At 43.1% G+C, this 22,137-nt stretch overlaps 2 protein-coding genes across 2 annotated transcripts; one reads left to right on the forward strand and one right to left on the reverse strand.

Annotated features, from left to right (window-relative positions):
- Positions 1-9,088: 9,088 nt before the first annotated feature.
- Positions 9,089-14,867, forward strand: mterf2 (mitochondrial transcription termination factor 2). The gene is made up of 2 exons (XM_030054196.1): positions 9,089-9,165; positions 10,552-14,867. The coding sequence occupies exon 2, from the start codon at positions 10,573-10,575 to the stop codon at positions 11,698-11,700; it is 1,128 nt and encodes a 375-aa protein (XP_029910056.1). The 5' UTR covers positions 9,089-9,165; positions 10,552-10,572; the 3' UTR covers positions 11,701-14,867.
- Positions 14,868-15,159: 292 nt separating this feature from the next.
- Positions 15,160-21,418, reverse strand: LOC115360975 (dihydrofolate reductase). Its single transcript, XM_030054197.1, has 6 exons — positions 21,112-21,418; positions 19,713-19,762; positions 19,410-19,515; positions 18,310-18,436; positions 17,367-17,482; positions 15,160-16,097 (listed from the first exon to the last, which is right to left on the reverse strand). The coding sequence occupies exons 1-6, from the start codon at positions 21,210-21,212 to the stop codon at positions 15,995-15,997; spliced, it is 603 nt and encodes a 200-aa protein (XP_029910057.1). The 5' UTR covers positions 21,213-21,418; the 3' UTR covers positions 15,160-15,994.
- Between the last annotated feature and the right edge of the window lie 719 nt (positions 21,419-22,137).

Consider the following 22,137-nt stretch of genomic DNA (forward strand, 5'->3'; position numbering starts at 1 on the left):
ATAATGAAACAAATAAATACAATTAAATAATAATAATAAAAAACCTTGTGTGCACATTTGAGTTTTAACCCGTTTCACTGACCGGTCCACTGCTGTAAACGGCAGCTGTGGAGCTTCGCCTGTGGAAAAAAAACAGGCATCTGTTTACAGCTGATTTGTACGTGGCAGGTCAAACATCACGCTGACGCAGGACTGCATTCTGCGTCCAGCTCCTCACTCCTCACTGGATGCAATTTCCACCTAAAAATAGCTTTGACGAAGCAGAGCACAGATGTTAGACGCAATCATACAATGTAGTAACAAAGAGAGAGAGAGAGAGAGATTGTGAAAAAGATGTGAAAGTGATGTTTGAGTGTTTTAATTCTCGTGACTTCATGGGAAAATTCTCAAAGGTTCCCCACGTGCCCTCAGCAGGCATGCCTGAGTTTGAGAATAGCTGCAGCAGCATGACTTTTATTCATTATTTATATTTGTTGTGCATTCAGAAAATCAATAAACGTGGTCAGGTGGTGAGAGGAATACAGTTACTTGGCGCCGGTGTCACTGAGGGAAAGTCAATCCCTCGCTATTGAGGAGCTAAGGATTTCCCTTTTGGCAGCTGAACAGTCCTGTCACTGCAGGCTCCCTCGACACAAATGAAAACAATTATCCTCTCAGTTTTAGTATCTTTTTCTACCTGAAAATGTCACTGTCAGCTCACATGACGATAATAAATCAGGGCTCAAACTACAGCCGCTTCTTGCTGCATCTCAAGTTGCCCAACAAAACATTTATCTGCTATGGGAAGGAGCGCAAGCATCCGGGTCCAGGTCCACAGCTGTGGGTTAGAAAAACAAAAGCCTTCATTTAGATGGCAGAGACGACATTAAAAATGACCTGCACAATCATATTCCTGCCCACGAAATTGGAGGAAGAGAAATGGATCCCAACATGTTGTATTCTTTGGAAAAAGGGAGCGATTCCCGGCACAGGAAACTACCAAAATGTCCCAACGCAGTCGTTCCAAAGCAGGAAACACATATGTTAAAAAAAAAAGGAGCATTGTATTGTTATGGTAATGAGCAGGAAAATACAGGTCCAGCCACACGTCATTACCACAGAAGTACAGTTTCAGTTTTCTTTCATTTTGATGGCATGTGTCATCCCCACACATGAGCACCTGTGTTTTTTTTTTTTTTTTCTTATAAAGCCCAGAAGACCTGAGGAGGCCCGGTTTCCTGAGTGTGAGGACTGTGAGGGTCTCAGCTCAGAGCATCAGGTTTATACCATTAATTATGTGTTAATATTGAATTTACACACTCTATCATATAATATTATATTTGCCCACATTATCAACATACTTAATCATAGCTGGCAAGCCACAAATTCATAACATACATATTGCATATGATGCTTCACAGACATAAACCACAATAGTCGATCAATATCGGTGCTTGGCGCTCCACTCTGCTGCTTGCTCTGCGGGGTCTACAGGTATTGATTGGATATTGTGGTTTATGCTTGTGAAGCATTACATTAGATGTTCTGCAAGGGAGCCATAAGACGCGCTGCACCAAAATGTAACTTTCCTTTACATGTGCACCACGTGTGGTGTTTATGTGCTCAGGGCCGAATCATTTATCCCAAACACTGGAGGCGTCAGAGCATCGGTGACACTTTGAATCTGTTCTTTTGTTCTATTGTTTTCTATTGTATTCAGACGCTGCACAACGACCTGGCTCAACCTGATTGCCTGAACAATGTATTTATGTTACATTATTGGATTTTTATGGTTCATCTAATTTGGCAAGGGTGCTATTTCCATAAATAATGCCTCCTGGTGTGTGAGAGTATTGTAAAGTTTAAACAGCAGGTTACACAATGTCTGGTTTTGCTGGCAGAGGGAACTGTGCGTCTTTTTCAAAGAGAGTTACTTGGTTATTTTGACCATTACTGCATGATGCGGCAAATGATAATTTAGTTTCTGATTATCATCTCTCCACTGGAGTTATTTTAACACCTTCTTGGTGTTACATTAGGGATAGCAGTGGCTGTTCTTTAAAACTGATCCCAGTTCTTGTTCCTGCAGAGAGCCATGAAATCACAAACTCAGCAGGAAAGACAATGCGCTCAAATACAGTCACAGCTTTTCCAATCAACATATTTTTAATAGGTTTTTATTTGAAAAAGAACAGAAGAAAAAAAGTGAAGGTTCTGGGAGTAACCTGTTGTTATATTCACAGCTTGCATGTGGAGTACAATTTGATGCCGGTGTCACTCTAAAACAACACTCTGCTGATTTGATGCTTTGACGAGAGCATTTCAGGTACTTTCCTGGCACGGTGTTGCAGTCTAGTTGCTGTCGTTACGCTCCTCGTTGACAGCAGAGTGGCCTGACTGGTTTTTAACCCTCACTTAATGTCACATTACAGCCATGTCACATTTCAGTGGGGTTATACGTGCCAGAGATCTCAAACTTTCTAATGAGAACAAAACATCAACTCGTCTTGTTTGTCTGTATGGGCTAATACCTCGAGCTCTCACATTGCAAACCACTTGCCCTGGATATTTTCACAGGGAATAACCCAACCATCAATCAGCTGTTCTTGCAATGAAATCTACAAGAGCACATTTGTCATCTCAAACTGAAGAGGAACATAGTGACAGTGCTGCCATGTGTTTCTTTTTGAAACCATCTTCCCGTCACCAGACAGAGTGGGATTTTGAGAGAGGCAAATGCACTAACACAGAATTCATGAGAAAAAAAACATTAACCATTCTCACCTAAGACTAAAAACAACTGGCACAGACTTGAAACTGGAAGTGTGAAAACATGTTTGGGATCATCTCACAGTTCCCCAAATGGTGAGAATACAGGGGCAAGGGGATGATTTATGTACGGATTTCACCGCACAGTCAGTTCAATATGACATTGTTCAAAGGCATCCTGCAAAAGCTGTTAAGCATCATATCTATCACCGGGATTTAACTTCTCAGTGCAGCCGGGATCTGCCTTCATTTCTATGTCCTTACTCTTATGAGGTCCAGACCCACAGGCTGCTCCTCTCTTCTTCGGAGAGGTCTTTGCCCTCTTCTTTATTGCAATCACTGCTCCAATCACGGCAGCCAGCAGCAGCAGCCCTGCCAGTGCGGCCCCGAGGGCATACGCAGTAATGTTCGAGGCTTCAGGAGGGTCAGGGGTGGGCTCCTTCTCAAGGACAGTGCCTATGTTTCTTGGTTTCTTCGCAACAGTCAACATCGTCTCCTGTTTGGAAATGCACCTGTATGCGTCATTCCAGTGTCCGTTGTCATCACCATAGTCATCATCGCCGTCATACTCCTCCTCATCATTAACTTTGTATTCATTAGCGTCCTCCAGGAATTCAGGGCCGGCTAAAACAACGCACCAGTACATCCCTGCGTCTTTCACTGTAAGGCCGGAGAGAGAGAGAGACGAGCTGTCCTCGGAGAGCGTCGCTCGACCCCTCAGATTATCTGGGATGACTATAGATTTGTCCTGCGAGTCGTGGATTAAGGTTTCTTCTCCCAAAGCTCCGCGGTGATGCCACTGCACAGCGTGTGACTCCTCTTTGGGTAACTCACATTCCAGTTCGACATGCCCCCCTCCAGAAACTGATGTTTGTCTTGACACGAAACTGGGGCAAATAGTCAGGCTGTACCTCACCACACCAAAAGGTTCAAAGCATGAATAATCTCCGCTGTAAATGTCAGAGAAGACAGGAATCACCAGTGAATAGTCTTTGGTTTCATCGTCACCCAATATGTACAGCTGATCACTGTTTGTTCTGCCATCAGTAGGTGTTAGCAGCTTTGTGGTTGTATTGATTGTGCCCAGCGGCGTCTCCCATCGGTGGTGTTTATGATTAGTGGAGCAAGTTAGTGTCACTCTCTCCCCTTGTGAAGCGAAAACGTCTAAAACATCATAGCTGTCAGGCACGTCCATCTTTTGGAAACCGAGGCAATTCATGTCATTCGTCACAGCACAATAAAACGACTGGCTGCTTTCTAAAACTGTGCTGGGGACATGGAGCGATACACCACCATCTCTTACCTCCACGACACCACGCAGCTCCTCCTCCAAAGGCTCCAGTGACACTTTGCTGTCCAGGAGGAGGGTGCTCTTGTACGAGTTCGACACTTCGTGGTACCACTTTATAGAAGTTCCCTCCAGACCTATATAACTGCTGTTGCACCGCAGCTCAGCCCCTCCGTCTTCCATCACAGTGATCTCTTCAGCATCAGTCTTCTCTTTGCACACAGTCAGCTGCTGTCTGGTCTCCATGACCATGGTGTTGTTCTCCCAGCACTCCCTCCTGTAATTACCGGAGTCTGAGTGTTGAAGGTTCCTAATCTCCATCCCGAGCAGGTGCTGGGTGTTGATGACTCTTACCCGAGGGTCTGCAGTGGCTGTAGAAGGTGTGCCATCAGCTGAAGAGTTGCCCAGCAGGTGCTCTCCGTCTGGGGCAGATCTATAGATGACAATGTAATCCGCTCCGAAGCAAAACCCCATCTCAATGACGCCACCCTCCGCTTTGAATATGTGCTCCAGCTCCTGACTGTAGGCCTGGTGGAGCAGAAGGAAGAGCAGAAACTGTATTTTCCTGGTGGAGGTCATATTGTCTCTCTGTGCTGGATCATGTATCTGTCACACACTGGGACGTGCGCTTCAAGCATTCCTGTTTCAGGACTCTGATGTGTCATTTGGTTCCGCCTCCAGCTAAAATCGCAGCTTCCTCCTTTCTGTCTCCACATTCAAAGGTCTACACAAACACACTGACAAACCTCAGACTGAAAGATATAGGCACACAGGAGCAGACAAACACATGCACACAAGTGTATGTGTGTGTACATGCACACATGCATTCATGCACTCACTAGCATAGACACATGAACAGTATGAACAGTAGCACGAGTGGGTGTGAGATCATCACTCATTAATGTCATTTATTTAATTTTTTTTGATCTTGATAAAAGTGAAACAACCAACAGAGATAAATGAAAACCGAGATGTGCAGACAGAAAAGAAAAATAAAAGGCAATGCTCTTGGTTGTCATTTAATAGTGTTGATGTGCAGTTGGACTGGTTTGACTCTGTTGTGGGTGCAGTCTATCACCATGCCAAGGGCTGCTGAGGGCGGTTAGAGGGTGTGTGTGTGTGTGTGTGTGTATACGTGTGCATGCGTGTTTTGTGTGTGTGTGGAATTGCGTGCGTGCAGGCATGATTGCACATCTGCAAATGCATGCAGTGCATATTATATGTACCGTCATGCTCCTTTCCATTGAGCAAACCAATCTGAAATGAATCTTGAAGTGCGGTCTAATCTGTCCATTATTGTTGCACGGCAGTTGCAAATGTTTTTTTTGTGTGTGTGTGTAATGTGGGAAAAAACAGAATTTCATAACAATTAAAAACCACGCAGAGGTCCCCGGGAAAGGCGAAGAGTCTGGCACAAGAACACGAAAGAAAGAAATATTTCCGCTCATCATCTTTCTTATGTAACAGATGCTTTTCATAGTGTTCATATTCTGGCATGGTTTCATAATGTGTATCTCTGTCTTTGTGATAGTGTTGTTCATTATCTCTATAACTTTGTTTGGTGGGCCTGTGCATGGTGCTGCTGGCATTAACATCCTTCTAAAATTGTTAGCTAACAAGATATTTTGTGGGCAGAAGGATGGCATCACCGCTTCCTCTCCCTTGTGTCCCTTCAAGTTAGGAGAATTACCATCATCGTGAGGAAAAAGATGACTCTGGGTCATTAATAAATAGCAGTGTGCAGATTGATTTGACACAGGTTACACTAGCATGTAATCGCATGTCACATCGTTGAAGTCTTGTATTGCATTGTGCAAATCCTCAGGCAAGAAATTTCTTCGAGCCCATTAAAGGCATGAGAGAATTGCACCACTTGAACAATCAATAATCCTCTCACTGATATTTCATTCAGGCTTATGCAAATGCTCACACATCCCTTGGAAGGAAAGTGCAAAGTTGAATCTGTTCTGCACTCCGTGTTAAGAGGAGTTTTTCTGGTCCACGGCAGCAAAGACAAGATGCAGATTTTAACCGGAAATGGAAAAGTACAGGCTCTCTCTCTCTCTCTCTCTTTGTCAATTTCTCAACTTTTTGGTGCTGAAAGCTGGCTGTCTATTTTGAGAGCTGATGAAAAATGTATTGGCAGGAAAGAACCCCTGTTTTCAGTCTAATTATAGCCACCCAACAGGAAGTAGGTGAAGGGATGGCTTTGCCAAATATATATATATATATCTATATGGAAGAGGGTCTCTAAAATCAGGTCATTTGCTGGACTCTGGGCAGGGGAAATGGAGGACACCGCTGCAGATCTCAGTCCAAACTGGTATGTGGAGGTCAGCAGGACTAGTTGGCAGCCCATGTAGAAACATACATATGTCTCTTCGTGCTGGTTTCAAGGCGGCTGCTGCAAGGTGGGCGAGACTTTGCAGACTTCTGAGTTTCTCCAAAGCCTGCGGAGTGTGTGGAGACAGGCCTTGCTTTCTGCTTTGGAGGACTCTCTCCTCAACCAGGCTGCCCTGTGCTGGTTAGCAGCTGCTCTACCACCTCTGTGTCAAGTCAGATAAGCGAGCTGTGGACTTGTTGTAGTAGCAAGTTTTGGCAGGCTCTCAGGCTCTAAATACATGACATATTTCTGGGGGAAAAAAAAAAAACTCCCACATTGGCTTTGGACTCCATGCACAGGACTGCTGGCCAAACAAGTTCTCATCTCACCATGAGCACCACATGTTGGCTTGTGTTGCTGTGTAGAAAAGTTTCACCAGCGAGGACCACGGCATCAACACGGGGCATTAAAATGATTTATTGATGAGATGACGGTGGCTGTTTGAGGCTTGAACTCGCTTGTAGTTCTTCCAGATTGCTGACTGCGTGTGTGGAAGCTTCGGTAAGGAATCCGCAGTAATACCCAGGCACGATGGACCCCCCCCAGGACCCTTCGTGGGAAGGAGAGAAGGAGCGAGAGGAGAAGAGAGAAATAGGGCAGGAGGGAGGGGTGCAGAGTATGAGAGCAAAAGAGAAGGAAAGGGTTAGGTGGGTATTTGTGGGAAATGCTGGAAGAGCTACAGTTGAAGTGCGGTCGAGCTCCTGAAACTCGAAAGCTTCAATTCCCCTTCCGCCTTTACATCTCGATTCTAAACTCCCCATCTTGTCTCCTGATTTAACAGGCAAACATACCACCTCCCTTCTCTTCTTCTTTTCCTTTTTTCTCGTGGAAGACATAATAAAATCCTCAGACTCCCGCGGCTGCCCTTGCCGCTTTTTAATCACAGTCGTTGCTGTTGATGTTGTTGGTCACTGCTCTCTCCGGCCTCCCTAGGTCGCAGTCGCCTCTAATTTTCACGCACCCCCGCTGGTGTGGTGTGAATAAACGAACAAAACAAAGCCGCGCTGAGAATACACACATTTATGCAGCGCCCTGTTTGTGTCTGCAGTTTTCCATTCGGGGAAAGTTAAAGTACTCCTTTAATGTTGCACAGCGAGCACAGCAGCCTGACACTAAGTGGCAGAGTCACCCAGGAGGCATCTCCACACTCGCATCCCCACCGGCTCCCCTTTGTTCTCCGCCGCACCCCGCTGTTTACACCTACCTGTCCTTTTTGCCCATCCAGTCACACTGTTTTTGTTACTTTTCCAAGTTCCTGTCTGGTGCTTTTGTGTGATCTATTGTGCACTTGATTTTGTTGCTTGATCACTGTCTTCTTTTGTTTTTTGTTCCACGCTCCGAGGGGAACAAGAGGAGCAGCATTCTGGCCAGTCTCCTGTTTTAATGCCAAGCAAAGCTGGAACTCTGCATCAAGGAAGGAGACCTTGTGACTTTGCTCAGATTGTTGATAACACCTGGAGTTTCGATCGACTTTACGCACAATCAAAGAAACGGATACCGGGTCGTTTGAAAATGACCCTATGTCCTGTGGGCCCACATGATTTGTTACGATTTCCTTTGCTGAAGTGTTTGTTGGGTGTAGCTGAAACTCAAACCACTCGATGAAAATGTTTAAGCTGACAAATCTTTCTCTATGTCTCATTTTATCGTGTGTGTCGCTGCAAAATTGAGAGAAAGAACTAAATAGCCAGTTGCAATGACCATGTATAGTCAAAGTCAGTGCACAGACGCATCAAATAAATAGTGCAACACAGAAGAAAGATAGAAGAAAAAAACATGCTGGAGGTTCAAAAGTTGAAATTATACAAAAAAGTTACATCACAAGTGCTTTAACATTGGTTGAGGTAAAAGTGTTGCCTAATTACTTCTACAAATTCAAAGGAAAAGATGTTTAATTGTGTATTTACTTGCACAAATGTGAAATCTTGCACTATGAACAGACTGATAAGTAAATATTCTTTCTGCTGTACATTGTAAAAACCAAATAAAACATTTGATACGCGTGGTGCACAGTCTGTCGGAGGGGCTGTTAATAACAAGATGATGATCGTGCCACGCCACAGTGTATCCCAATGACCAGCTCATCCCTGTCACCATATTGGATATAAAAAGGAAATAAACATAAATCCGTTTTCCTTTGAGGCCTATCATCTGTTTACAAGTAGATAAACTATAATGAAGCCCGCCTCCCACTCGCCATCAGTTGCAGAGCTGCTGAGGGAACAGCTTGCAGAGCCGGTGATCAAGCATCATGATTAAGCACCAACTGCGAGAAACTCTCACTGTGTTCAGTCCAATTCAGCCTTGTGCTGATTACGCTCATCAGGATCCCGTATGCTGCTGGGTTTTGTGAACCGCCAGCTGCTGTTTTAGATACATATTTCTGCCAAAAAATTACTTAATTGCTGGACATATGGGCCGCAATAAAAGTGCAGAACTTTTGGGAGGAAAAATGAAACAACAATGGGAAATGAATGGCGAAAACAGAGGCTTAAAATCAAATGGTTGTTGGCTGCATCTCACATTTCAAAATTGGGTTTTCTACAGTGAACATGTTAAAAAAAAAAAAAACAAAAAAACAACAATACTGATACAGGGACTGTTTTAATTAAGTGTCAATGTCTCTCCGTGCTGCAGTAACAATCACATCCTCCGAGTGGCGCTGTGGCAAATGAGCAAAAAAAGGCAGTAGAGGAAGAAAATCGGTTTCATAACCGGACGTCACATCCTTTGACCGCTGCTAAAGGTAACTCACTTTCTAACAAACACCTAAAATAATATCTCTCTACTATTAAAACACTTCAGTCTAGAGACACGGCTGTGTTAAATCGTGTTCTGTTCGGTAATGTGTGCGGTTTAGATGCACAGTCGCTTATTACACACCAGAGAAACATTATCCGTCTTTTATTTAATAGCCCAGTAGCAAGGTGTGCGCGGAAGTCTTTTATTGTGAAATAATTTCACTACCTGAGCTAATTCAGTGTCCCTTAATGTGTCATGTACCACATAATAGTAATAATGGGCCTGTAATAATAATAATAATAATAATGATAATAACAATGTGTGATCGTAATTTCTCATTGCACTAAAAGCCTCGTTGCATGAACCAGGCTTGGCTGCTTTAATTTCTGCTGGATTATTCAAATTGAAGCGGTCAGATTACATTAGAGACCTGCTGGCTCGTTCACCCACTAAAGCAGACCTGCACACATCTGCAGCGAGACTAGATTACCTTTACTTACCAGGATGTATGTGTAATATCAGTCCAGGAGCCTTTAAATATGAATTCCATATCAACAACTGATAAAGATTAAGATAATAATTCACTTTGACGAGCCATAATCAGTCAAGCTAGACAGTTTGTCAGTGAGGGGAAAAATAATAAAATAAAAGAGGGTCTCTGGGGGGGTTTGTGTTTGGTGGCAGATTGTAAAATGACAGGCATCACTTTTGAGTCTCAAGTCAATAATTAGTAAGATATTTAGTAATGTGGATATGATGAAGGAACACAGTATCCAGTTTTATATCATGATATAAATCTAATTTTGATATATGGGCCAGCCCTGTCTGATCAACAGGAATTTAATACATTACACATTTTTTGTGGCTGCTAAAGCTGCTTCTTGGCATGTTGTGGTTCATGTCATTTTTTATTTATTTATTTTTTGCCTTGTTGAATTCAGTGACTCTCGATGGGCCCTCCGGCATCACAGCTTTTACCTGATTCCCCCTCATGTTGTTAGAGCGTGAAGCTGCTGTGGAATCAGCTGTTTTACACGGTCGTAATTGTCTGTCCGAGCTGCCAGTGTGTAGCGTGTGTTACTATATTTCCAGGTACCGTTTTAGGCGAGATACACCCACCAGCACATGGGTGATGGGTGTGAAAATTGATTGCAGCGATTACACATTCTTTGTAGCAGCCTTGATATGACAGGCAAGAACAAGCCCTCACCCAACCGTAACTCGACCATGTGGGTGTATCTTGCCCAGAATAATATCTGTATTTATAATAGGGTGTCCATCATCCTTTGCTACGCTCAGGTCGGTGAAGTTAATATTATTAGCTACTGCTTAGGTTAGCTGCCTGCTTGGTTGTCATTTGCTGCAGTGCCCTCTCCTCTCCCTGCCACAGGTGATCAGGACTTTTGCATCGATGTTGCGGCTGATTGCAGCGACCCTGTGCCTGCGGTGCCAGCGAGTCAGAGCCCTTCCTGCAAACCTCAGGTCATGTGCAACACTGAGCTCGGCGGAGAACCGGCACACCGTGGAGGCTCTCTACAATCTCTCAGTGGACATCCAGAAGATCCGAAAGCTGAAGGGCTGGGTGCTTCACCAGAGCCCCGTCTACGTTAGGGAGGTAGCTGACCTGCTCAAGGATATGGGAGCCTCAGGCGCCATCGTTGCCCGCATCCTGGCGCTGCACCCTGAGGCGATCCTGTGCAGCCCGGATCAGGTGCGGGCCCAGAGGGAGCTGTGGATGTCAGTGTGCCGAAACCAGACAGAGCTGGTGGGCATCATTGAGAAATTCCCGGCCTCCTTCTTCACCTCGTCCAGCCACCACGTCAACCAGCGGGACAACATCGCTTACTTCCAGAGCTTGCACCTCAACAAGCGAATCATCACCAAGCTCATGGCCAGCGCGCCGCAGAGCTTCAGCCGGCCTGTGGGCCAGAATGAGGTGATGGTCTGCACCCTGCAGCAGGCCTACCTGGAGCTCGGAGGAGAGGAGGCCAACATGAGGATCTGGCTCCAGAAGCTGCTGAGTCAGAACCCGTTTGTCCTTCTCAAACCCCCTGAGGTGCTGAGGCAGAACCTGCTGTTCCTGAGAGACAAGGGCTTCACCACCGCAGAGCTGCTCCGCCTGCTCTCCAAACTGAGGGGCTTCGTCACCGAGCTGAACCCAGACAGCATGCGTCACACCCTGGCTTACGCCCAGGACACGATGGGCTGCTCGGAGGCAGAGCTGCGGGGCATCGTCCTCGAATGCCCGGCTCTGCTTTACTACTCTGAAACTATTCTGGCCGAGCGCTTTCAAGGCCTGCTCGGCTCTGGGATCCGCATGGCACAGATCATAGAGACTCCGACCGTTTTGGAGCTCACCACTCAAATAGTGAACTACCGCATCCAGAGACTGAGGGCACACGGTTACGACATCAGGACAGGTAGTCTGAAGCCCCTAAGTGGCACTAAGAAGGACTTTGAGATGAGCTATGGCAAACTGCAGCTGCGGAGAGAGAGGCCGCTCTTTAACCCTGTCGCCCCTTTAAAAGCGGACGACTGATGTGGGTGTCAAGGACCGATCCTGATGGTGCTATATATAAAAAAATCCAGGGTGTATTTATCGCAAGTGAAAAATTCATGTTAGAAAAGATGAAGCTCGCTGTGTAATGATTTCCAGCAGCAACATTAAAATGTGAAGCAGTTGGAAGGGAATTTAATGTCTCATGCTGTTTGGAGAAGACGCAGCCCTTTGTCAGATAAACAATTTATTACAGCCTATTTACAAGTTACCTCATCACAATAGCCTAATCTGAAATGCCACATGACATAATATAACTGTTTGATGATAGACGTGTTGACACATCTATCCAATGCATTACTGATAATACAGTGGAGTAAAGCTCCACAAACAAGGCTTTCCAAACCCTTTTATCTGCAGCCGGTGCCAGTGTCTCATTTTCACACAATGTTCTTGGCAGCACAACAATTCCCCTCAGGGATGAAATCTAACGGTGTCTCAGATATTTTATTGTTGCTTTACAGATGGAGACACTTTATTATAAGCTATTTCACTACTGAAATGTCACTTCATTACCATTTCAAATAGTTACTTCAAAATGCACCCACACGATGAGATAGGAGAGGGAATGAAAGTAAAGTTCCTGTGATTGAAGGTGGTTTATTTGAGCATGTATTGCAGTCTTAATACAAAGAGCAGTTGAGTTTCAGTTCATTTATGCAAAATTGATTTTCCCTTACCTTGGGCATGGTTAATGTGTTTGTTATATGGCTTTGTGCAGCACGCCGAGGCACAAAGACGTATACGAGTGCTTGTGGGTTAGCGCTCACACGGTTATTTTAGTGTAGGCCGCAAAATCAATATTCTGTGCCGCTGAGCATCGTATAAACGAAGCCGGGGCACTGCAGAGCGCACTGTATCTCGTTTTAAATACGGCGCAATGTTTTAAAGCCAGCAGAAGCCCTTGAAACATGCTTAAGAACGGTTTTTAATGGGGATCGAGCTTCGCAGCTAATGAAGCCGTGACTTAATGCTTCAAGGTCCCTTTCCTGTGGTAATTTGGGTGATGGGGGTCACAGTGAAGACAGGGGGGGGTGGACTTGTGTGTCCAGAGGGAGGCAGAAATACACATTACCAACTTCCACCTCCCATCTGCTGTAGTCTGTATCACCCTCAGCATGGGTCCGTCGTCATGGCAATAGCTACTGGGCAGATGATGCGAAAGTGCATCCAGTAATGAATTTGAGCTTCGCAGGCGGATGTTGGACCGGAGTTCATTTTCAGACCATTTACAGCGTGGAACCCCCGAGGAGCCTCAAGAGTGCCTCAAGTACGCCATCAGTGCGGTGTTGAAGGTCACTCGTTTTACACAGGAACCTGACAGCTCCTTTGAATTCTTCCCATTTTTTAAAAAATAGTAGGTAATAAATGTTTTGAGTCCAGCAGGAACTTTGATTTTTATCTGCGGCGAGGCCAGGCAGAAAGAAATCATTCCTTTAAGACTCGACGAGCAAAGCCTCAGGTGTACAAATACAAAAATGTCACAACCTCTATTTCTCACCAAAATGTTCCCCCGTCCTCTATGCGCGGCTCCAGCGGTCGACTGTCACGCCATCCTCCGCCGCTGCTTGGCTATGCTCTTTTGAATTACACAGGCAAGCAGGAGAGGTTAATAGGAGGGAGTATAAATTGTCCTCTTCCATTTCAAACATGACACCGGGTGATATTAGCCACGCTTACACATTGCTTTTATGGGTCGTAACTCACAGGGAACAGACGACATCTGCAATTAAAACCTGTGATTTCCAGCAGAAGCCAAACTATTGAGGTGGTAAATACCCCCCGTGTTTGAGGTCAGTGGGATTTAAGTCCCAAAGATAGAAAAAGTTCAAAGTATTCAGCTGTGTTCTGCATAAGCAATGAATGTAGATGGAAAAATAAGATTATTGCAACTTTAATAATGTATCACAAGTCAAAGAATGTTTTTTTTTTATACGTCTGTGTTTTTACTATGTAACGGGAAGAAAACCTCAAATTACACAATACATTTAGTAGTCAGGGCTTTGAGTTGCAGCTCACGGCTTCCCTCATGTTTACATTTGCCTTGTGGATTGAGATTTTTGATGTTTACACAGCGGCCACAGATAAGCTTTTCTTCCCGTCTACCGTTACATGAGGGAGTTTCTCCCCTTCTCATTTATCCAGTCTGAGCAGAGATTATACCCACACTCCCAGATAACAGCCACACACACACACACACACGCACACACAGAGCACACACTGTAGGCAGGTATAAATGTCACGCATATGAAAAGTCAACTCTGAAAACCGGATAGGTCTCAATTCCTGTAGTTCACGTTGCATCAGAGGTCATATTTCTAAAAAAGTGCATGGGGTGAGGTGGAGTTACTTGAGTTCATCTGTCAACTTCTTGTCTTTGACGGTCATACAGATACTATTATCTTATATTAAATACCTCTCATACCTCTCATACTCTCATGAACAGTTAGGTTTAGAGCTGCTGATTATGTAAAGCAGTGGTTTTCAGCTCTAGTCCTGCTGGTTTTCTGTCTTGCCAACTAACTAGCTGCATCCACCTGACATCGCAGGACTAAAACAAACGCCGGTTAGAGATCTGCAGTGAAAACCAGCAGGGCTGCGGGTCCTGATGAGAGGGATTGCCTGGCAACAAGCGACATTAGCGACCCCCATATGAGCCAGATCACAGCCTGAGGCCCTCGGGCAGCTCCCAGCTGGCAGTGACAAGGACTGAAACAAGAGGTGGTTGGACCTTTGCCACCCGGGCTCATGGTATAGACTTTGATGTAGGAGCCTTTTTATTATTCTCTCGCTTATTCGCTCTGATCTTTGTCACTGACCTCTCGCTTTGCACGCCGGCTTCATTCTCTCACTGTGCCCTTATGTGTCGGGCTTTGCTTACATGGCTCTCTTTACTTAATTAATGTGATATGTTATTAATTAATGTGATTTTTTTTTATTTGCCCGATTGTAAAGTGCCATTGTTGTTGTATTGTATGCAAATAAAGATTAATATTACATTATACACAAAGTCTTGTGAAGCAAAATGAAACATAAAAATTAAAAAATATATATATTTGGCTTGTGGCTGTTGGTAAAATCAAATCAGCTGTAAATGACACTGTAATTGTTGTGTGAGACAAAAGTTGAATAAATGAGTAAGTATTAAATACAGACATGAAAAAGCATATCTTTCCACAGAGATTGATCATCTGTAGCCAGCACAGGCCTCATGCACGTTTTGTCACTGTTACATCGCCATCTAGTGGCTCAAAGCATCACATACAACATGAGACATGAAGAAATACACAAAGTAGTAATTTATGCGTTAACAACTCTTTCAATCTTGAAAAATAATTTCCAAAACAAATCTCCATTTAGCAAATTTTTAACATTAATTAATTTCCCTTTTTGATAAGTCATAAAACTGCACAGTAAATATTTCCAGTAACAGCAACGTGTTGACAGCCTTTTTATTCACAGCATAAGACTTTGGTCCTCCACATGACATCATGCAACATTTTTCCATCAGCCCGTCTCAGCGATGATATATCCCTCATGGTAAAGGACTCGGCTGTTAATTAATGCGGCTCCACTCCATTATCCGGCCTCAGTGGGCGAACCACAGCTGTAATTCACCCTTCAGTCTGTAACCCGGTGCTGTTGTGAGGGTTTAGAGAGGCACAGATCCCCCAGCGATGCCCCCAGCGAGGATGAATCAAGCGCTGACGCAAGCGGCTCGCTGCCTCACTGAGAGGCATATTGGTTTTTGGTCCAGGCACAATATCACTGAAGAGGGGAACAAGATGGAAAAACTGACAGGGGACAAGGTGACAGCAGGGAGTGTGTGTGGTCCTGTGCGTGTGTGTGTTTATGTGTGTGTGTGTGTGTGTGTGTCTGGCAAACGGGCTGTTTGCGATGTAACTGCATGTCTGAGCCCTCAGGAAGAACAGAAGAAGTGCAGAGGCTGATAAATGAAGGCTGCAGTATCCCATCGAATGGCAGAGAATGGGAAAATACAGCAAAACAACCATACAACTGGCCAGCTGTTGCTCACAGTGTTTCAAATGTCACTTCCACTGGTTAAAATGTCACATGACTGCATTAATGTGTAAACTTGGTCTTCAACATTAATTTAAAACCAACAGCCGTGGCATTCGTGCAGTCACACCACATCGCGGGTTCCGGTTCAAGTCTCTGCAGTCTGACTGGGAGCCGATTCTGCAGAACATTTTGGATGCAGACGGCACCGGAGGAACACGTGCAGACAGTTTTCTGTAGCCGCTTCATGATTTCCTCAGTTTGTCTCCTTCTCTTCGTCACAAATCTCCCTCTTGAAAACTTGGAATTTGTACTTGATGCCGTTCTCCTCCTGGATTTCACTCGGTACACCAGGAAACCTTATTTGGAAACAAAGAAGATAGATTATAGTCTATTCTATGTGTTCTACATACTATAACAGAGCTTATCAAATAGGGGTGTGTGTACCCCCTGGGGGCATGCTGGAGTACTGCAGCGGGTATGTGATTTAAAAAAAAAAAAGCCAATTAAAAAAATATGAGTCATGCATAATAAGTCCAATAATAAAATGTACATGTAAGTTTGATTAACCGCATTTTCCCGAAGGTGTCAAATGTGTGTGTTTATGGTTTCAGTCTGCTGCCGTGGTCGTTGAGCAAAGACGTTTGTTCACTGTGATCAGGAAGCCAAAAACAAAAATCAAGAAAAAAATTTTGGATTTGTGGGTTGAAATGTAGCAGCGATACGGCTAAAAACAAGAGGAAAGAAGAGAAAAAGAAGCAAAAACAGAGTGGACAAAATCTCCTCAGTATCAGGTTGTTGCTTCAGACACTACTGGAGCTAGGCTGGATCTCTTTATCTTTTTTACGCATTTTTTTGCAATGTTCATGGGATACTTGGAGGAAAAAATGTTTCAAAGAGGGAACATTATTGAAAAAAAAAACCTCAAAGACCAACAAGAGGCTGTGTATGGATACAGCACAGAGGCACAAACGTTGAAAACATGTCAAGGGATATATAAAAAAAAAAAAAAAAAAAAAAAAAACCTGGCACAATCACTGAAAACAATCCACCATTCAGAGAGGCTCTGTCATTTTTCACTTATCTCATAATTTATTTGACCTGCTATAATTTCAGCTACTATCTTTACTCATTTTGATTGATCGTGCAAAAGACAGACCAGCTGCAAAAGCTACCAGTCATTTCCCAAAGGAGTTTTTTTTTTTTTTTTTTTTTTTTTTTTTTTAATAATGCAGAAATTAGATAACAAGCCATTTTCAATGGATGATGTTTTGTAAAATACAACTCATAATGGAGAGCAGCATTACATTTTACAGTGACATCACAGGAACTGATGGTGCTAAAGTCAACAAAGTGTAATCCCGGTTATGGAAACAAATGACAGCGCTGTCTGCAACTCGGCCCTGATGTTTGTTTTGTGGCAAAGAGCAAAAATCCCGTTCTCACGCCGCAGCATGGAGCTGAACCCTGTGAGCTGCTTCACACTCGCTGTTCAGTGCAGGAGCGAGAGTTTTAATTAACAGTTTTATGAGCTTGTTTTCTCATCAGGGGGTTCAAAAACACACAAGGGTAGAGAAGTCTGTGCTGATGGTTATTAGAAGAGATTTAAAAAAAACAAACAAACATACCTGTCTTGGATTTTAAAGACTTTTCTATCAAACTGAGGGAAGAAAACGTCGCAGTCAAAGTCAGCCATGATGTCTGTCAGGTAGACCAAGTCGCACCAAGGATGCTTCAGCCCCTCCTGGTCACAAAGAGACAACAATAGTTGGAAAAAAAAACATCCCGTTTAGTCTCATATTCAGTGCTAAAATCTCGTTGTTTTTTTTTGTTTTTGCTACTGCCTTTTATTAAATCACATTTAAGGCTTGGATCAACATCTTATACAGCACTGTAACTTTTATTCTCTTGTTTTATCTATTCTATTTGTTTGCATTATTTTTACATATTGTTTTAATTCCTGTCTATTTAATGCCTTGTGTTGTTTTTTTTTTTCATTTTGTGTTTTTAATTTCTGTTTTAATGCTTCTTGCACTCTTATGTAAAGCACTTTGAATTGCATTGTGTATGAAACGTGCTATACAAATAAATTTGCCTTTGCCTTTGCCTTTTTTTCTGAAGTCAAGTAACAAATTTGCTATTGGGATAGGACAATGTTACCAGTCCAAGGCTAATCAGCGTGTTTCCAGTATTTTCAGAAATCTTTTAATTAATTTTGAATCAAGTGTCATTTTCTCAGTGCTAGTGTGCTGTTCTGCCTTGTTGCAACATATTTAAACTTGTTCCCTGAAAAAAATCCTAAAAACAAGTGAAACTGCAGTAGAAACAAGTTTTTGCTGAAAATTTCACATATTTCCCATTGACTTATAACGGTGCAGAGGGTCTCCAGAGCCTCCTGAGGACTCAGAGCCTAACTCAAGTGTTTTCTACTGAAATGTTTCCCTCTGTTATTATGTTATCTTTTCTTTTTTTGCATATTGGTCAGTGTACACACCTACGTCAACATATCTGTGATGAGGTAATATTGGTTGAAAATACTGGCCAGCTGATGTACGGCTCGGGGCGTTTTACCTCGTACACCCGAGACCCACCAACCACCCAGATGGTCTCTATCACGTCAGCCAGCGGAGGCAGCGCGGCGAGGGGGACGCTGCTCTCAAAGTCCCGACAGAGGAAGTGGGCATGATCAGGAGCAGCGCTGGAGGAGGAGACGCCGCAACAGAGAAAGAAAGAAAGAAAGAATGTAAAATTCACCATCTGAACAAGTCTCAAATTTAGTGATAAAACTGGTAATGCTTCATATTAAGGTTCAAGTTCAATTTTAACTTTATTTAAAACCCAGTATCACTGTTTACAGTCTCAAAGGGCTTTACGTGCCCACAAGTTTTCAAAAAAGCAGCAACACTCCCTGATTTAATCCTCACAGCGGGCAAGAAAAAACTCCCCCAAAAACCCAGCTATAATGAGGAAAAAAAATGGAGAAAATCTTGAGAAGGTTCTTGCAATAAGTGTCAATTATTAGGTAATAAGGCCCTTAAGTCATTTATAAGATACTTATTAAGATTAATATGTGTTAATAAAACTATAGAAGTGTATTAGTAACAGCATCATAAACACATTTATTTTAGATTATAAGAACTTTATAAACACTATGCTTTTTGCAGCTCCCACATCTGGAATCGAGAATGAGATTAAACAGTCCCACTTGTTTTCAATGCAGTTTCAGCATTTTCTTTGGGAACGTGTCATAAATATGTTGGAACAAGCGAAATAAGGCTGATCAGCCCACTAGGATATAGAAAATTACTTTTGATTCGAGAAAATTCTGGAGACAAGTTGATTAGGAAACCATTGGGATTATCTCATTGCACTGGCAGACCTTTTTTTAAACTTTGTTTTCAGAAAAAAACACGATTTTGATACTGAATGAGAGACTAAATGAGTTGTTTTTTGCAGTGAAGTGCTGAGTCGTGTGTTTGTGTTTGTTGCTGCTGTAACATATTTTACACATGAGGCATCGGCTGTTGTGGTTATAATCCTGTGGAGAGGTGAAGGACGTGTAACATGTTTGAACACCTTCCAAATGCTGCTTGTTCCCCTCGTTTCTAACAAGGTGAATGTTTGTGTGTCTGTGTGTGAGAGAGAGATGGAGCAAGAGAGAGAAAGCTCACCTCAGTGTCTTACTCAGAACTGCATGCAGGGTGTTTTTCATCGGGAACAAACAGTGTGGGCAGGAGTACCAGCACAGCCTGCCCCACACCAGCAAGTTCATCTTTCCTGGAAGTGACAATAAATTAAGATTAATCCCATCAAGTGTGAGATTAATCTAAGATCTCAACAGAGATGCTGCACGATGGATTAAATCACCCTTAAATTGTTCGGTTTAGATTTTAGCAGACATGCAGACAGTCTTCAACAACAGGGAGAAAGCCTCCTCCAGCTCTCCTCGCAGTGCAGGTGCAGGTGATGTTTACCTGGCCGGGACACTCGCGTGACGTTGCTCAGAAAGAACTGGAACTCAGACCTGTGGAAGGGACAGTTTTAATTACACAGGATGGAGAAAAAAAAACAATAAGTCATTAATGAAATCGCTAATTCTAACAGCTTCCCATTCTTTTAGGTAGATCTTTTTCTTTGGTTTGGAGGCCTGGAGTGTCCATATGATTATCAGTTCTGATTTTAGAAAGTGTCTCCACAAATATTACAGCGATAAATCACTCTAATACTCAGTGGTGGGGAAAAAGTACTTAAATCCCTTAACTTATGTAGAGGTAGTACAATCATACTGGAAAAACAAGTACATTGAAAATGATACATAACCAAACGTGTAGCAGCATTAGCAGTAAAATGAAGTGAAGCATGAAAAGTTAAAGAAGTCGTACTGAAGGCTGCTTCCTTTCAGAGGGTTTGATTATCAATGCACTAACCTGTAAGACCTGTTTTATGGTTGCAGCTCGCTCCATATACTGTCAATTATTGGAGCTATACGTCATTATTTTATTACTCTGAAGACTAGTAACTACAGTACAGGTGTAAGATATATGTAGTGCAGTACAAATATTAAATATGCCTCTGCTAATGATTGTTAATTTGCTACAGCAGCATGTCGGTCTCATATAGGAGGTGGATAAGTGAGTGAGTCAGTAAGTAAGTAAGAAGCAGAGGTGGAAATAACTCATTGCATTTACTCATGTTCATGTAATTGAGGAGTTTTTTGTGTACTTGTACTTTTTTGCATATTTTTTATAAAGTCAGTAGGCCTAATTGTACTTTCACTTCAATACTTTTGTTTTTGCCTGAGCTTTGTACTTAATTACATTTTAAATCAGATCCATTACAGAGAACAAAAAATGATCAATTGGCAGATTGTGGAACCTTTCACAATAAAATCCCAGTCTGCAAAGACGAGAAGAGGAATCTGCCTAGAGCTGCTTTAGCGATTCTATTTTTCTGCCATTTCCAAATTTCCACAGGGTCCTCACCTTCTGTTCAGTTCTGCAGAATGCACCTTTAAAAGCCTCTACTTTGAACCTTGTCCCCTCCTTTGATAATGGCCTAACACAGTTATTGTTTTAAGTTGTTCCAGAATTTCCCTGGTTGGGATCAATAAAGTATATCTATCTATTAACAAAGTGACTCAGTAACTTCAACTACACGCACGTTTTTAATCACACACTTTTTAATTTTACTTTCACGGATATTTTACAGCAGTACTTCTACTTCTACGTCTACTTCAGGTTTACTCTGGTAAGTTATAAGTAGCTACGTGCATGTTGTACAATATTACTGTTATATCACAGATGCAGGCTCTTACATCACCTCAAATAAGACCAGACTGCATGCATTAAATAATAAAAAATAATTCACTCTTACGGTAAACGCCAAGGCAGCTGTCCATCCTTTCCGATCCCCAGGTTATTACAAGCCGCCGCTATGAGCCGGACAGGTTTCCTCTGCATTTTGTCTGAAGTCATTTCCAACGCGCCTGTCTGTCTTTCTGTCTGTCTGTCACTGTGCAGCCGATTCAGCCCAGTTTGTGTGAAAAGACGCCCACCAGTGCGCGGCGGCTATTGGACCGGATGGGATGGGGACAATGTGCATCCCTGTGCGTGTGAAGAGGGAATCCACTCGGTCAGATCTGCGGTGTGGCTGCGACCTCAGACCTCACAGCCTTCTCCAAACTCCGAGAGAAATCCCGATCCTGTAGGACGCACATCCGCCAAACATGTGGATGTGATCAGTGCAGCCGAGCAACGTGACTGGCGCCGCTTATGAAACATGTAGATCACAGGCTGGTGTGTGTTCGTGTGTTGCGCCTCTGTGCTCAGCACGACACAAGAAGCCAAGTCAATACTAACATGAACCTAATTTAACCCAGTGAGGCTGGAAACGGGAGTTTGCATGGTACTGCGTTTAAGAAATTCTCGACATATTGAATATAGCTATAGGGGAGAGTGGGGTAATTTGTGCCAAGGGGCAAGTAGTGCCACCCCTGTTATCTAGAAAACCATAGAAGAAGTTAGTCATGTGACCACATATTTTTGAAGAGGCATTCATTTCACTCATCCTGCAAAGAAGGGAGACACATGGCTTGAGAGGTAAGCACATTTCAGTTCAAAAAACATTTTTTTGCCCTCCAAAGTAAAATTTCTATAATCAAGGTTTTTTGATTGCTGTGTTTGAACAATTATAGAAAACTTTGAAAACAGTTCACACAGGTTTTAGTAGTAAGCTACACCATGATTCTATACAGTTAGCATGATGTTAGCTCAAAACAGCTGGGTGATGTATTTTTTATTTTCAAAATGGTGGGCTTGGGGTAATTTGTGCCAAAGGGCCTGGGGTAAGTTGTGCCAGTGGCACAACTTGTGATTATATACTATATATTACTTTATTGTA

Source organism: Myripristis murdjan, chromosome 6 (genome assembly GCF_902150065.1).
Source record: "Myripristis murdjan chromosome 6, fMyrMur1.1, whole genome shotgun sequence".
Lineage (NCBI taxonomy): Eukaryota > Metazoa > Chordata > Actinopteri > Holocentriformes > Holocentridae > Myripristis > Myripristis murdjan.